The sequence below is a fragment of the Nesoenas mayeri genome (assembly GCF_963082525.1).
Source record: "Nesoenas mayeri genome assembly, chromosome: 1".
Taxonomy (NCBI): domain Eukaryota; kingdom Metazoa; phylum Chordata; class Aves; order Columbiformes; family Columbidae; genus Nesoenas; species Nesoenas mayeri.
This window is the reverse complement of record NC_137541.1, coordinates 7,336,805-7,354,620: the sequence shown is the minus strand read 5'-3', so window position 1 is coordinate 7,354,620 and position 17,816 is coordinate 7,336,805. Positions and strand designations below refer to the sequence as shown.

At 44.6% G+C, this 17,816-nt stretch overlaps 1 protein-coding gene across 3 annotated transcripts in view; it reads left to right on the top strand.

The window, feature by feature from the left end:
* The window catches only part of UPF2 (UPF2 regulator of nonsense mediated mRNA decay), a gene marked incomplete at its 3' end in the record, with an annotated part of 60,637 nt that extends 52,103 nt beyond the window's left edge, over window positions 1-8,534 (top strand). For all 3 annotated transcript variants that reach the window (XM_080364019.1, XM_080364021.1, XM_080364018.1), the window contains one exon: window positions 7,229-8,534. In XM_080364019.1, coding sequence (XP_080220145.1) covers window positions 7,229-7,238 — 10 coding nt within the window. The remainder of the gene's footprint in view (window positions 1-7,228) is intronic.
* Between the last annotated feature and the right edge of the window lie 9,282 nt (window positions 8,535-17,816).

Sequence of the window (17,816 nt, the reverse complement as noted above, 5' to 3'; positions counted from 1 at the left end):
CCCTGCGCTGGACTCTCTCCAGCAGTTCCCTGTCCTTCTGGAACTGAGGGGCCCAGAACTGGACACAGTATTCCAGGTGTGGTCTCACCAGGGCAGAGTAGAAGGGCAGGAGAACCTCTCTGACCTACTGACCACCCTCCTTCTAATCCACCTCAGGATGCCATTGGCCTTCCTGGCCACAAGGACCCAGTGCTGGCTCATGGTCATCCTGTTGTCCACCAGGACCCCCAGGTCCCTTTCCCCTACACTGCTCTCTAACCCAGAGTTTCTTGCTGTTCCTTTGACATCGCCTGCTTGTATAGCCTCAAGTTTTAAGACCTGCTAATCCTGCAAGAAGGAAATTCTTTTGGGGACTCACACATTTAAGGATGACTGGCCTTAAAGATCCTTTACTGTGATTCCATTAAAAGCAGCGTTCCTTGACTTGCTTCAGCAAAACTGGGAAGGCAAGAATTTATCCTCTTGCCTCCAGTTCTGTAGCATTTGTGTATTAGAAGAGGACTTTGGCTGTAAAGCTGTTCATCTAACGCCTTCAGGAAACACACAATTTACAGAAGTTATATTTTTTGGTGATAGGATTATCGTGAAAATATTCTTTCATGGTTCTGGAGAACCACCTCTCACTTCTTCACAGTGTTTTTCCTTTGTTTAAAGAAGATTAAGATGCATTCAATGCCTTGGTTATGGAGTGAAATGGAAATAACCACGTTTTAAGAAATCAATTTAAAAACATTGATCACCAAGAAAGAAAAAAGGAATTGCAGTTAGAAATCTGACTTTAGAGAAGAGAATGGACCTTACAGAGGAGTTTTTTTACCCAGTTAAACCTCTCCTTGTTTCCTTGTTCTGGAAGTATGATAAAGAAAGAGGGCCTGTCTGTGTCTAAAGGCCCATTGGGATGCTGATGGAAGCAGGCAAACTAAATAATATTCAAATTAATTGGTAATTTCAGGTCTCCTATTTGCATCTGCCTCTTATTTATCCCATTGAATAAAGAAAAATGAAGCATAAGGGTAATAACAGGATGCGAGGGTTTTATGAGCTAAGTATTCTCATAATGATGAGTCATTAATGCTGAAAAATCAGAGTATGGATAAGAAGAAAAAATGTGCATTTAACATTGAATTATTTTGGCTAGTGGACAAACACACTTTACACATCACCCTCTATGAGCTGATGTATTGACCCATCTTGTATTTTGAAGCTTTGAATTTGCTACTCACTGTCATACCAGAAGTCTTGGGCAGCCTAAATCCAGTTTCTCTGTTAGGCTCAGTCTAGCTGATTGTTGGAGACTATTGGTGTCATTTTCTCAAACCCCACAGACTCTGGGGTGACAGAAGAGCCCTGTCTCCAACTGCCAAATCTGTCCCTTCATTTATCACACTGCTTTTGAACTCTTTAGTTGTCATTTTCAATGATCTCTTGTAGTCTTTTCAAAAGAAATAGAGAGGTCATCACTTTAGCAGTCATATTTTGCTTTTATGATTGAATCGCTCCACTCTTTGCATTCTCACTATCATAAATACTTAAATTCAGTGTTCTATTTAATTGTGCACTAGCTCAGTTCACCTTATGCTTTGTTATCTTTTTCACCAGTATTTTAATCTCGATTCTTTATTTGTCACTCTTGGTCCTATTCTACATCTATTCCCCAACATGTTCACCTGCTCATGCAGCCAAACCTGCCTCTTGAGCTGGGGGAGAGCAGGAAAGCCTGGGGCGGAATAGGATGGGGAACAATCCCAAATCCCGCAGCACTGCAACTGAGAAAAGAAAAAGCCCCATCCTCAGGTTTTTGTCTTGGCAAGATGGTGCCTGTTGGGCTCTGCAAATGTAGATGCCGGTCTAACCCAGACAAAGGCGAAGAGAGACCTGATCACAATTAGAAGGGAAAGGAAGGCAAGGTTTTACTTATTAGCACACTCATTTATTAAGACTTTGTTTAAAAAAGTCATTTCAATATAAATAACTAAAAACCCCTGCGGCTTTGTGGCCCTTTGGAAACTTACTATCAATCCTCAAAACACCTTCCTAGTGGTAACTCACTTTGCATACTATGGCTTTGATTTTTTTATATGAATCTATGATGTTAACAGTATGGAGGTTGAGAATGCAGATTGGTCAGGAAATGATGAGGGCACCTTAGTATTTGTCCAGAAATGTACTCTGAAATGTAATTGTTCCCAGAGAATATATTCTTTACAGCTCAATTGCTAACAGCTATTTAAAATCTAGTACTATATTTTTCAATACAAAATTGCTAGTTAATATTCTATGGAACATCATTTCCAATTTTGCTGTTGAGAGCGTAGTCACACCAGCAGTAGCAATATGTGCAGGATTAGCTGGAAGCTGAGATTGATTTCCTTAAGTTATCTCAGAGACCAGTTGAGAACAGGAGGCTGAACTTCAGATGCTGTTTTCCTCTTGAAAAACCGTCCTTCCCTCTAAAGCTCACGCACCTGAAAGCAAGAAAAAGCCTTTAGCAGAGCAAGGCACACAAAGAACTGAAAGAGTATCATGTTTAAACCAGAAAAATAAATTCCAGGTGTTCATTGTGTTTCTATTTCACGCTCCTGGTTTGGGTTAATGTGATTAGAGAGAGCACCAAAGCTGAGATTAGGCACGAAAAGCAAATCAGCGAGTGAGTTTTGAGGTGTTTGGAGAAGGACTTGGTTTCGTTTATTCTTGTGGGCGTGTTTAATTTTAAGTCATAATGTTGTCTTCCTGACTTAAGTTCTCCCAACTTCATATGTGTGATGGGTTTGTGATTATTTCCTGCCCTATGCTATGTTATGTTTCTGGGCATTTTTACAAGTTCTGGTGTTCTGTGCCAGCCCTGATTAGGTAAAAGTGTTTCTCTATCACATAGAGTATGTAGGGAGTATTAGTACTTACACAGTGGTGGTGAGAAGATATTTATACAAATCAATAACTGTTGGTAGCAGGGGAAGGAGGTGAAGGAGTAGATGGCAAAAAATGGATTCATTTGGCACACAGAGTTCATGATGGTTTTAATTACAACTATGTGCTAAGATGAACCTTGCCAAATATAGGTTTGGATTGAGCTTATCAGTTTGGAGAGAAGTGTCATGTGAAATACCTGGTTTGGGAAAACCGCTACTAAGATTTTTATCAGCATCACTTTGCTCATATCCATTGAAACTCTGCTCACTTGGCCTTATTTGCTGCCAACAAGCTATGGTTTCGATGTGAATAATTTTTACAAAGTTAGATACGTGCAACTACTCCTAAACTTTCTCCCTCCATCTCTATCAACAGTAGAATTATTCTTTTTTAAAGGGACATGGAGAGGTAAAAGCACAGTTCTGCAATTTGCTGATGTTTGAGGTTTCTTCTCTGTAACATTCTGCAAGTGAAATCTCATTCTACTAAATCTATTAAAATCAAAGTTAACTTCTTTTGCAACCACTTCGCCAATGTTCCTCATATCGAGTGTGCCACGGAGGATTGGAAATATTACATTACACAACACTAAGACGTGGTTAAAACCAAGTAGTAGAAGCAACGCTGCAGTAAGTGCTAGTGATGCATCAGCTCTCAGAATCACAGAATGTCAGGGATTGGAAGGGACCTCAAAAGCTCATCCAGTCTAATCCCCCTGCCGGAGCAGGAACACCCAGATGAGGTTACACAGGAAGGTGTCCAGGTGGGTTTGAATGTCTGCAGAGAAGGAGACTCCACAATCTCCTGGGCAGCCTGTTCCAGGCTCTGCCACCCTCACTGAGAAGTTGTTTCTTCTCAAATTTAAGTGGAACCTTTTGTGTTCCAGTTTGAACCCATTACCCCTTGTCCTATCATTGGTTGTCACCGAGAAGAGCCTGGCTCCATCCTCCTGACACTCACCCTTTATATATTTATAAACATTAATGAGGTCACCCCTCAGTCTCCTCTTCTCCAAGCTCCAGAGCCCCAGCTCCCTCAGCCTTTCCTCACACGGGAGATGCTCCACTCCCTTCAGCATCTTTGTTGCCCTGCGCTGGACTCTCTCCAGCAGTTCCGTGTCCTTCTGGAACTGAGGGGCCACAACTGGACACAATATTCCAGGTGTATTCCAGCTCAGTATTTCCAGACAAAAATGTAAAGTGTTTAATTAAAATACACAAATACTGGATAACAAAACAAAGCAATATGTGAGAATGCAGAATTACTGTGAATACAGAATTACTGTGAAAGCTTTATCTGTTACAAGAAATATGGAAGTTACTATGTCCAGTTTAACATTCTCCTTGCAAGATTTTCAATAAAATTAGGTTTAGGTTAAATTACTATTCAACAAATGCCTGGGGTTTATACACTGATGTAAAGAAACATTAAATCTCTTGTTTAAACAGTGAAACATTTGGGTGTGTCACCCTGGAGCTTTCTTGTGATTGTAAATGGCTGATTTTTCCTTTGCTTTGTACTACTAAATTTTAACTTGCAGTCTAGAAATCAACTGCAAACCAGCCCAGACACAGTAAGTGATAGGGCAGTAAGTGACAACGTGCCAAAGTTAGTGACACTGATTTAGTGCTACTGCTTGATTACTGTGCTCTTGCTGAATCACATGCCTAAAAACTCGTGGAATTTTTCAATGTATATTTACGTTCTTAAGAGAATTAAATGTGACTTTTTGTGGGTAGGGGTGTGTTTTCCACGAACAAGCAATGATCAGAGATCTTAATACAACTCTTGTCCCTCAAAAACGTTCTAACCAATGATTTGACTCTAGAAAAACCTTGCTAACGTTTCTACAGTACATCTGAATGTTAAGCTGCACAGGAAAATGAAAGCAAATACTGGGACTAAATACTGGGACTAAATACTGGGACTAAATACTGGGACTAAATACTGGGACTAAATACTGGGACTAAATACTGGGACTAAATACTGGGACTAAATACTGGGACTAAATACTGGGACTAAATACTGGGACTAAATACTGGGACTAAATACTGGGACTAAATACTGGGACTAAATACTGGGACTAAATACTGGGACTAAATACTGGGACTAAATACTGGGACTAAATACTGGGACTAAATACTGGGACTAAATACTGGGACTAAATACTGGGACTAAATACTGGGACTAAATACTGGGACTAAATACTGGGACTAAATACTGGGACTAAATACTGGGACTAAATACTGGGACTAAATACTGGGACTAAATACTGGGACTAAATACTGGGACTAAATACTGGGACTAAATACTGGGACTAAATACTGGGACTAAATACTGGGACTAAATACTGGGACTAAATACTGGGACTAAATACTGGGACTAAATACTGGGACTAAATACTGGGACTAAATACTGGGACTAAATACTGGGACTAAATACTGGGACTAAATACTGGGACTAAATACTGGGACTAAATACTGGGACTAAATACTGGGACTAAATACTGGGACTAAATACTGGGACTAAATACTGGGACTAAATACTGGGACTAAATACTGGGACTAAATACTGGGACTAAATACTGGGACTAAATACTGGGACTAAATACTGGGACTAAATACTGGGACTAAATACTGGGACTAAATACTGGGACTAAATACTGGGACTAAATACTGGGACTAAATACTGGGACTAAATACTGGGACTAAATACTGGGACTAAATACTGGGACTAAATACTGGGACTAAATACTGGGACTAAATACTGGGACTAAATACTGGGACTAAATACTGGGACTAAATACTGGGACTAAATACTGGGACTAAATACTGGGACTAAATACTGGGACTAAATACTGGGACTAAATACTGGGACTAAATACTGGGACTAAATACTGGGACTAAATACTGGGACTAAATACTGGGACTAAATACTGGGACTAAATACTGGGACTAAATACTGGGACTAAATACTGGGACTAAATACTGGGACTAAATACTGGGACTAAATACTGGGACTAAATACTGGGACTAAATACTGGGACTAAATACTGGGACTAAATACTGGGACTAAATACTGGGACTAAATACTGGGACTAAATACTGGGACTAAATACTGGGACTAAATACTGGGACTAAATACTGGGACTAAATACTGGGACTAAATACTGGGACTAAATACTGGGACTAAATACTGGGACTAAATACTGGGACTAAATACTGGGACTAAATACTGGGACTAAATACTGGGACTAAATACTGGGACTAAATACTGGGACTAAATACTGGGACTAAATACTGGGACTAAATACTGGGACTAAATACTGGGACTAAATACTGGGACTAAATACTGGGACTAAATACTGGGACTAAATACTGGGACTAAATACTGGGACTAAATACTGGGACTAAATACTGGGACTAAATACTGGGACTAAATACTGGGACTAAATACTGGGACTAAATACTGGGACTAAATACTGGGACTAAATACTGGGACTAAATACTGGGACTAAATACTGGGACTAAATACTGGGACTAAATACTGGGACTAAATACTGGGACTAAATACTGGGACTAAATACTGGGACTAAATACTGGGACTAAATACTGGGACTAAATACTGGGACTAAATACTGGGACTAAATACTGGGACTAAATACTGGGACTAAATACTGGGACTAAATACTGGGACTAAATACTGGGACTAAATACTGGGACTAAATACTGGGACTAAATACTGGGACTAAATACTGGGACTAAATACTGGGACTAAATACTGGGACTAAATACTGGGACTAAATACTGGGACTAAATACTGGGACTAAATACTGGGACTAAATACTGGGACTAAATACTGGGACTAAATACTGGGACTAAATACTGGGACTAAATACTGGGACTAAATACTGGGACTAAATACTGGGACTAAATACTGGGACTAAATACTGGGACTAAATACTGGGACTAAATACTGGGACTAAATACTGGGACTAAATACTGGGACTAAATTCACAAATCAACTTTGCACTTCAGTATTTCAGTATCTCATTTGGGAGAAAAAGGCAGCTATTTCTGAACAATTTTAGATTCATCTGCTGAGGTTGTGTAGGGGACTTTTTCTGACGTAAATGATCTACATTCTTTTACCTGGTTTGGTCTTTTGAAAGAAATTATGCAGTAAATAGAAATATGTAACTTAAATATGTAGGGAGTAAAGTATCGAAATCACTCCGGTTGATTTGAGTGGTTGCGAACGCCCGCGGTGTTAGATACATCATACGAAGCTATTGATTTTTTTTCCTTTCTTTCCATAGGAGACGTTGATCCAGCAGCAAGCGTCATTTCATTAGGTCCTGTATCTCTGATGTTGTGGATAGTGGAGTCCTCCGGCGATTGAATGAGAGCAGTGGCCACATCTCAGCATGTCAGTCTAGAGCATTCGGAATCGAAACCTGGCACAGGCTGGGGCCGTGGGGCAGAGACGACGGCCTCCCCTCTTCCCCCCCAACCCCACGCAGAACAAGTGGAAGCTTCCAGTCATGGCCTACCAAAAAATATACTTCAAAAAATAAAATTAAAAAAAAAACACAAACAAAAAGCTTTTTGTTATGGGAACCGCGTTGAGGGTTAATCTCAGAAGAGCAGAAGTAAATGAACCAGGTGGTGAACTTGACCAGCGAGCAGCTCGGTGAAAACGAAGATCAACTTGGAATTCAGATGGATTATGCCGGAACGGGAAAGGTCTCTGACGCTCAGGATGTGGGAGAGTAAATTTCAGAACTTGACGCAAGTTACGTTATCCCTGAATGGGGCGCTTCGTGCGGGAAGGATATTCTGCGGCGGCTGCAAATCTACAGTCAATCTGAAAGAGAACCCTGACAAGTAGGATGACTTCTTATCAAACACTCCTCAGCGAGAAAGCTTTTAGCTTAAGGAATTACCTTTCGCTGCCAGATGAGCAAGAAACGGAGGGTGGGGAGTGGGGAGGAGCGAAAAACTCAAGAGCAAAGGAGGTAAAAACGCCTGTTGAGGTTTAAAATAGAACGTGAAGTTGATTAACACGGGGTGTTGACTCGTACTGCTTGGAACAGCCTGACACCAGCCTAAGGACAGGGATATAGCTGAGCCCATTGTATGTATCATTGAAAACCAAAACGTGCCAGTCAGCGTTCACGGGAGGATGTCAAGGAGTGGATCCAAATGTTTTGTTGATCTTCATGGGTTGATAAGCCTCTGTGTCAATTGAAACAAGCAAAGGAAAAAAAGTTGAAAAAACAAAAACGAAGATTTAAGTCTGGAAACAAGTAGAGTTTTTATTTTTTTCTAAGTAGAAATGAGGTTTCTTGGTCTGTTTCTGACAATCTGTTATTTATTAGCGTAGTGTTTTGTTTGCTTTCAGGTAGAGGTAGTCAACTGAGTTAAGGAGCTCATCTGTATGTTACTACTAATTCTTATTTTCTAGCTCTTTTAAAATCCTTTTTACCACTGGTTTTGGTTTCTGCATGTAGGAAAGAGAGACTTGTAAAACTGTAACATTTCATACAGAAATGCCGCCCGATCTTCACCAGCTTCAGAAATCTGACCTTTGCCAATGCTGCAATAAAGTGTTGTAATTTAGAATTATCGTCTGTCTCTTTACGTTTGCTTTGCTTCTTCTGGTACGACGTTGTTGAGGAGTTTATGGTATATCGCTGCGCTCGGGCAGCGCTTCATACAAGCGATGTAAGAATAGGTGGTGTTCTACCAAAGCAGGAGGATTCCTGCCCCAAGAAACAGTCTTGAAATGTCAATGCAAAATTTTCTTGCTGTTCTGCAAGGAATTGTGCAACTAAGATTGTGATTTCACATACCATAAGCTGCCCTATGCATTTAATTTAACCTCAGATAAATAAAGCTGGAGTTTGCTAGATTAATAGTAATGACGTTCCCTCTCGTGGCTCGTTGCATTGGTGCTGACCCATGAAAGGGTGAAATGCTGTGATGGACCAACAGCAGCGAGGAGAACGACTCCTGTTGGTGATAATACGCCTAAAAACGTAAGTGAAATTGTGGCTGAATACTGTTTGTGTTGCTGTGCTCAGGTGGTCCCTAAATAGACAGCAGCTTTGTGCTTTGGCCGTAAGCTCAGGTGGTTACAGTGAACTTTAAAACACATAAGTTTGCCAGAGTGATTTGGGGAGAAGTCAGCAAGGTGTTTAAAATATACCTGCTTTTTAAAGTTCAGTTCTTTCATGGCAGAATCGAGCAGGAGGAGCGCAGGGAACTGCAAGTGCAGCTTTAGGTTTGCTCCTTTCGTTCCTGCGCTGCCACGACAGTCGGGGATCAGCAGTGACAACAGCACTGTTTCCATGGGGCTGTCGCTTGAAGATTTTAATTATGTCGTACCCAGGTGTGTGTTTTCCAGGTTTCGATCTCAGTTTGGCAAGAGACTGTCCCCAAACCCACCTTTCCAAACAAGCATCTGCTCCCGCTGTGCCCTGTGAGGAGGAGGATGCCGGAGGAAGAACCAGGTCTTTATTTCAAGTCTTATGTTTAAACAGCCCGTGCATTCCTTCTAATATCATCATTTTTCCCACATACAATTTACAGTTGCATTTATTAGTCGCATTTGTAACTCTGAGCTCCTCCAGGAGCATCTTTTACAGCAATATGACCATATTCGTTGGACAAATCTAATTTCCACATCCCTGATGAAAAACGTCCACCAATTCCTAATGGCAAATTAAGCATCTAATTGTGGTTCAAACTAAAGTCACCTTCCTTTTCTTCAACATGCTGCTTAGTTTCAAAGGCATTTAATTTATCCAAATTGAATAACTGCGTAAAAATAAAACACGCGAATTCCCATTAGCTTTATTTTGTATTTTCCAATCTTAATGCCTTGGATGGAATTTGGATCAATGGAAATATCTTTATAAAATTATTTGCTGAAGATAGTTTGGGGTCAGATGGGGATTCCCACGACCTCAGGCTGAAATCAAACCACAACACAGTGAAACCTTTTGAAGTTTAGTTTTAAATTATTCTAATGCTAGGCTGGATAAAATTATGTCAAAAAACACTGTGAGCAAAACAATTGGGGTTGAACAGCAAAATAAAGACGTTTGTATTTGCTTTATTGCTTTTCCGAGCGCCGGCCCTACAACCCCTTGGTGGGGTTCCTTGCAGACCAGTTTTGCCACCCGAGTGTTTGTGAGTATCAGTACTTTATCCAGACTACAGGGTGTTTATTTGCGTTAACAAAGTTAGGTCTAATATCTTTGCTCCTCTTTTCCTGCTGTGCAGTGACCCACAGGTGTGACAGAGAAGTGGTGCCCAGTTCAAGCGGTGGCAGCGTTTGGTGGGACAGAGGAGGTTCCTCTCAAGGGACCTCTTGCACAGGCTGTTTCTAACTCAGCATTCCTGAACACGCACAGAAAGAGTTAAATCCAGAAAAATGCACATACATGAAGTTGTTTCATGTCCTTGATTATGTAAAATATTTCTGTTATCTTACCGTCCTCCGGAAAGAATTTGGACTCCGCTCAGGTCCAGGCGTTTGGAGATGGGTGAGGCTCGTGGAGCTGTCTTGCTCACAGCCAGGAAATGTTACGTGGTTGTACTCAGCTATTATTTTTGCCTTGGTTTTCTGTGGTTCTCTCTCTTCTCCCATCTCTCAAGGCAGGGACTAGGGGAATGAAGTCCCTCCTCTTGTAGGAGATCAGGTTCATGATCAGCTGAGGAACCCATGTGCATGGGTGTCCATGGGCACCCTATGGCATCAGAGGGCTGTGGTGACAGGATAAGGGGCAAGGGCTTTAAACTGAAAGAGGGCAAGTTTAGATTAGGTATTAGGAATAAATTCCTCACCCTGAGGGTGGTGAGGCACTGGAACAAGCTGCCCAGAGAGGTGGTGGATGCCCCATCCCTGGAGACATCCCAGGCCAGGCTGGACAGGGCTCTGAGCAACATGATCTGGGTGAAGATGTCCCTGCTCATGGCAGGGGTGGCACTGGATGAGCTTTGAAGGTCCCTTCCAACCCAAACCGGTCTGTGCTTTATGGCGCATCCCTTGACAGCCTGTTTGAGCTGAGGTGCTGTTAGTCCTTGCTCAGATGGACCCGTGGTGACTGGGCCCAGCTTTACCTGGGAATATCAGCACTCACAGGCAACACAGAATCACAAAATGTCAGGGATTGGAAGGGACCTTGAAAGCTCATCCAGTCCAATCCCCCCATGGAGCAGGAACACCCAGATGAGGTTACACAGGAAGGTGTCCAGGTGGGTTTTGAATGTCTCCAGAGTAGGAGACTCCACAACCTCCCTGAGCAGCCTGTTCCAGTGTCTGTCACCCTCACTGAGAAGAAGTTTCTTCTCAAAATTAAGTGGAACCTTTTGTGTTCCAGTTTGTACCCATTGCCCCTTGTCCTATCATTGGTTGTCACCGAGAAGAGCCTGGCTCCATCCTCCTGATACTCACCCTTTATATATCTGTAAACATTAATAAGGTCACCCCTCAGTCTCCTCTTGTTCAGCTCCAGAGCCCCAGCTCCCTCAGCCTTTCCTCATAAGGGAGGTGCTCCACTCCCTCCATCATCTTTGTTGCCCTGCGCTGGACCCTCTCCAACAGTTCCCTGTCCTGCTGGAACTGAGGGGCCCAGAACTGGACACAATATTCCAGGTGTGGTCTCACCAGGGCAGAGCAGAGGGGCAGGAGAACCTCTCTGACCTACTGACCACCCCTCTTCTAATCCACCCCAGGTACCATTGGCCTTCCTGGCCACAAGGGCCCAGTGCTGGCTCATGGTCATCCTGCTGTCCCCAGGACACCTTCAACTCCAGCTGGCCATCTCAGCCGCCTTTTTTCTACCCTGCAATGCTGTAATATGATAAAATTTTTAAAAGGGTCTAAATATTTTTTAAAATAAGTTGCTGAGTTTTCAGACATTCTAATGTCATTACCTTCCCAAGCCTTCAGAGAAATGTCAGATCTGCTGTTTGTGTTAGGGAGATAAAAATATATGCAAACCCATCAATGCACATACACCATGCCACATATGCATAATGTAATTTTATATATATTAAGGCTTAGAAAGCCACTTCTGTATTGTAGAGACTGTGCGATCTATCAGGTTTTCAGGTGTGTTTTGTTGGCCCTGCCCGGTGAAGCAGTAATTGTGCACTTGGCAGGCTGAGCTGTGAGCAGTTACCGTGCCGGGCTCCGGCGGTTTGCTGGTGCAGCCGTCTCTTTATTTCACACCAACTTCAGCAAATTCGGTGCCGTAGCAAAGTGCTGATTTGGGGAAACCACCCATCGTGGCTTTTCCCAGCCCGTCCGGCCCATCGGTGCCGACTCGGAACCAAGGGCGAGCGATTCAGTCCACACACGTTCAACCTGAACGACCTGCGGTGCTGCTGGGACAGGTCCTATCCCAGCCAGCTGGGTGAGTATTTTCAAAACAAATACAATAATAATGATACCACGAGGCTGCTCTTGCCCCCTGATAAATACATTAAATCTTATTTTTTAATTTCCCTTTTCTTTTGAGCTTTGACACTGATTTCCGCACTGAGGTTTTTCCTCGGCCCTGCTGAAGATGCTCATGGGAGACAACACTTCACCGTCTCTTCTCAGAATTCCGCTATAAATAGGTTATTTTCCAAGCGTACCAGGAGAAGGAAACTGGGCAAGAATCAAACAAGTGAGTAAATGTCAAAATATTTACTTGTATTGTTTGAATTATAAACTTTGCTTTTAAGTTATTGTTGTCAGGGTATAATTGTGCTATTAAAACACTTGGTGTTTATGACTGTTGTCAGAAGAACAGTGTGTTGAGTCCCTCTTTCCTTCCTTCCCTGGATCCGGGCCATCAGGCAAATAAATAAATGGTTGAGATGCTTAAAAAGGAGGAAGAGATTCCAGTTTTGCTGATGTTTATTTGTTCATCGACATTTACCTGGAGGGGAAAAGTTCCTGTTGGGAGTGGGATAAAGGGGAGCGACCTTTTGTGCTGGAAACAAGTCACAGTCCACAACTCGGGAGCTTGAAAACCTTGTTGTATTTACCCTTTGATGTTTGTGGGTGGGTTTTTTGTTGGTTGATTGGTTTGTGGTGGTGGTTGTTTCGTGGATTTTAGGGGGTTTTTTGCCAATTTTTTAGTAAGGCCACCCCCATCACGCTTTCATTCCTGTATTTTACAACCCTAATGCTTGTGACTGGGACCTGGGATGCTGGTGATGCTCTTGTCCCCAATGGGCACCACGTAGCTCTGGATGAGGGTGGAATGAGTAGATGATCGTGATTGCGGTAGGTACCCGGCTGCACCGTCTGCGCCACCCGCTTGATGTAAGTTATTGAAGTTCGGGAAAAAATGCAAACTTTGACTTTATCTACAGGGTCTGAAATCCTTGAGGCTGCATTCGGCCCCAAGAAATAACACCCCCAGCCTGCTCTTGCGACGTTATCCAACACTTTAAGGCTGGTTAGGTCGCTCAGCTCTGTTGACAGAAAACACTTGTAGCCGGTTCTCCTCTTGCCGCTGGAGCCCCCTCGGTGAGCCTGTGATGGTTTCTGCGGCAGTTTGTCCCACTGCGCTGTCACTTCTCTGCGTGGCCAAGTGCCGCTCCAGCCTTGTGCTGGTTTGACTGAAAGAGAGTTGATTTTCTTCACGCAGTTTAAACATCTTGATTTTCCATAGCTGGCACGGTTGCTGTTTGGGTTTAGTTTGAGGACAGGAAAATAACACCCCGGGACAGAGTTGGTGTTTTTCTTCAAGTAACTTGCTGGTGTCTTTGAGTTGGAACAAAGAGCACGGGAGAGCTCACGGGTATCTTGGCTTTTTGGGAGCCAAGGTCTCTCTGAGCTCTGCCCACAGGTGCGAGGCAGCGGGGAAGGGGACGTGGATGGGACAGACATTGCTTGACATCCAGACTGATCAATAAGAATATTCCATCCCATCAGCATCCTGCTTCGTGTTGAAGGAGAGTCGGGCTTTTCCAGGTAGGGAGACAGAGACTGAGACCTGTTCTTGTTCTGCTGTTTCGGTTGAGATCTGATCAGGAGTTTATTTATTTCGGTCTTTTCCCATCCTGCTGTTTGCAGAGGCCTCTGGGCTCTTTTTTGCTCGCCTTCTCCTGCTCGCCTTCTCCTGCTCGCCTTCTCCTGCTCGCCTTCTCCTGCTCGCCTTCTCCTGCTCGCCTTCTCCTGCTCGCCTTCTCCTGCTCGCCTTCTCCTGCTCGCCTTCTCCTGCTCGCCTTCTCCTGCTCGCCTTCTCCTGCTCGCCTTCTCCTGCTCGCCTTCTCCTGCTCGCCTTCTCCTGCTCGCCTTCTCCTGCTCGCCTTCTCCTGCTCGCCTTCTCCTGCTCGCCTTCTCCTGCTCGCCCCAGGATCCACTGTTGGGACCGGGTGCTGCTTCCTGGGACCGGCTGCTTGGTGTGGAAGGAGTTTGTGAGCAATTGCATTGACCATCTTTTTACTTTATTTTCCATTTTATATATAGCAGTAGTGGTATATTAGCATTATTTTATTAAACTGTGTTTATCTCAGCCCACAAGTTTCTCCCTTCCCCTTTGATTCTCTGCCCTGTTTAGGGGTGTGAAGGGGGCACCGAGCGAGCGGCTGTTGTACTTTTGATCGCTTGCTGGGGTTAAACTGTGACGAGTGTGCTTAAGGTATTTTTGTCACTTGCCATGCAGGCACTGCTGCTGGCTCTGTTGCAGTTGTATTGCCCAACCTGTCAGTGCTGCCCGGTCCCACACAAGCTCCATCCCAACAGGGGGTTGTTCAGCCACCCCCTCCCCTGTGTCGGGATCGTCATCCTGCAGGGACACAGGTGAGGAGCCTCGTTACAGGGCAGACAGAGCTCGTTGTAGGAGTTTTAATCCGATTTATTTCAGATTGCAAATTCCCCACCGAGATGTAGGGATTTGAGCTCTGTGCACAGGGGGAGCCGTGTGCTGCGTACCATTCTTCCTCAAAATAGGAATTTGAACTGGAAGAAGACCTTTAAATGCAGGAAACTCCATGAAAGCGTCACCGAAAGTGGTGTGACCAGCCAGGGAGTGACATTGTTGTCTCCTGCTGGTGTCGCACATGTGTAGAGCAACTGAAATTCAGGTACCGTGGTCTGGAGCTGCATTCTGTAGGCACCTGAGGTCCATGTCTCTGCACAGGACACACATGGACCTGTTGGAGAGGGGCCAGAGGAGCCACAGGAATGATCCGAGGCTGGAACAGCTCTGCTGGGAGGACAGGCTGAGAGAGTTGGGGTGTTCAGCTGGAGAAGAGAAGCTCTGAGGAGAACTTATTGTGGCCTTTCAGTGCTTAAAAGAGGGTGATGGGGACAGACATTTTCCAGGCCTGTTGTGATAGGACAAGGGAGGATGATTTTAAACTAGAAGAGGGGAGATTCAGACCAGACATGAGGAAGAGATTTTTTACACTGAGGGTGGTGAAACACTGCCCCAGGTTGCCCAGAGAGGTGGTGGATGAACCATCCCTGGAGACATCCCAGGCCAGGCTGGACGGGGCTCTGAGCAAGTTGATCTGGTAAAGATGTCCCTGCTCATGGCAGGGGTGGCACTGGATGGGCTTTGAAGGTCCCTTCCAACCCAAACCATTCTAGGATTCTGAGGCATCTGTGTGGGACTGGCTGTTACGATACGGAGTTTGGGGCAGACCCGTGTCTTCTCCAGCGGCAGCAGAGGCTCAGGCAGCGTGTGCTGGGGCATGAAACATCTCAAAATACAGGTGAGCAAATGAATTGGGTTGCTCTGACTGCAGTCAGCTCGCTGCAGAAATGCTGAAACACTTTTAACAACAGACTTAATTTTGCTTTAGCCTCTCTGGTCAGCTCTGCGTCCTCTGCAAACAAGGGAAAGCACATGCGAATACAGGAGCTGGGGATGCCAAGGAGCCTGCTTAGGGCTGCAATTTGCCACTTGCTGCTCCTTAAAAACCTCTTCTCTGGTTGATTTGGTTAAATAAAATAAAATATCCCCATTTTGGGGACAGATGTTAATTTCTGAACCCTTGGCTTACTTTTTGGGCAGCTCTTGGGTGCGAAACCACCAACGCCATGGAAGAGCAGTGACCGACTGACTGTGACCACCTCTCACCTCTCCCCAGGGCGACCGGTTTCAGAGCCCCTTCCGCAGGGACCAGGACATCGCACAACCGCGTGTGCCCGGCGCCAGGGCCACCGCTCGCCCTCTGGGGACATCGCTGCTGGCAGCCCATGTCTGCTCTACCAGCGACAGATACAGATGTTGCCGCAGAGCTGCCCCGTGCCGCAGTGTCACTGCCCAGGTGAGCTGCTTGTCCCCCTTGCTGGGCCAGTATCCAATTTTTAAAATGATATGTATAACATATATACGCACAGATCTCTCTCTCTTATATATCTGTTCACTGTAAGCTAAAAGTCAGATGTTCTCTCCCGGGAAGCAAGACTTGAATGCGTCAGTAAGGCTTTCATAACCCCCCTGAAGAGAGGTTTGGTGTCTCTGTTATAATAATCCCATAAGTGGTTATTAAATTGCTGGAAGTTGCATTCCTGTGATGGAAATGAAGCCCAAGGAGTGAGTGGGATCTCAGAGGCAGCTTTGGCTTTTCTTATCTCTGCTCTGAGCAGCTCCGCAGGTGGTGATGGGGCTCCGGTTCCTGCTCGGGCTCATGGCAGCCTGCTTGGGGAACATCAGTTTGCTGCTCTCTGGGCGTTAAGCTGAGCTTCTGCAGGCAGATGTGGGCTCCTCATCCCTCCTGCCCCAGCCTTTCTTTTCCAGTGGACAGATGGACGCAACAAACTCTCGGACAAACTCTCCCTTTCTTATTGTAATGCCCAAGAGGTGTAATTATGGCTTATTATTCAGGCTGGTCCCAGATCCCACGCCCTGTGAAACTAGGGGTTTATTACTAGCTGTGAGTCTTGCCCAAGGTAAAATCAAACCAGCGTTTGGTTTCGGAGGAAGCGCAGCTCTGCTCTCAGGGTTTATTATAGGATGTCGAAGGAATCACTGTGCTGGGCACACAGGGCCCATTTCCTGGGCTTGAGCACTCTGGAAAACTCCTGCCATAAATAAAAATTAAACACAATCAGGCAAACTAAATCCGTTTAGAAGGCAGGAAATGTTCCACGGTAATGAAGTTTGTGTCGTGAAGCCTGAAGACGCTGTTGATCCTCAACCGTTGTGCTTTCTTGTATATTGGAAATAGAAATGTGCTGACAACTGTTTCCTAATAGATGTTTAGATATGATGATCTCCCTCCTGCCATCAGAACTTGTACAAACGCTCTTTTCCTTCTGGGATCATTCCACCCTCTGAGCATCAGTACAATTGGGTGGCTTATCTTTGTTAATCAGAGTATGAACAGCTCATTGCACACGTGAGTCTGAGCTCCCAGCCTGCTGGTTTTTCAATGCTCCCGAAGCGGTAGGTGTGGTGGGGGAGAGGAAGGTGATTCAGGATTAGTGCCTAAGCCTGGGAACCGGAAGGTCAAGGTTCTATCTCTGCTCAGTTTTTCTTGGCTTACCATCCCTGCCCTTGTTTCTGAGCTGGGAAACGCAGCACTTGCCCTTCCTTGCAGGGATGGATAAGCAGGCAGAGAATAGATTAAAAAAAATTACAGTTTTCTGATGCTTAAAATAACAAAAGCCCAAAGAAGAGAGCTGCTCTTGAAGTTATGGGAAAAAAATATATCGTGAATGTTTGATGGTGAATTTGACCTCCCCAAACCTCTGAGGAAATGAGTGATCCTGTTGGTGATGTCTGAGGCTGAATCAGAGAGGGAAGTGACTTACAGGGGAGGCCATGTCAGCGATAAGAGCAGAGAGCTGTGCCAGCTGCTGTTGGCACTGGCGTGTGCCAGGCCCAGCAAACCCAGGGTCCCCGAGCTGTGGGGCAGCGCGGTGCGGCTCTCCAGGCTCAC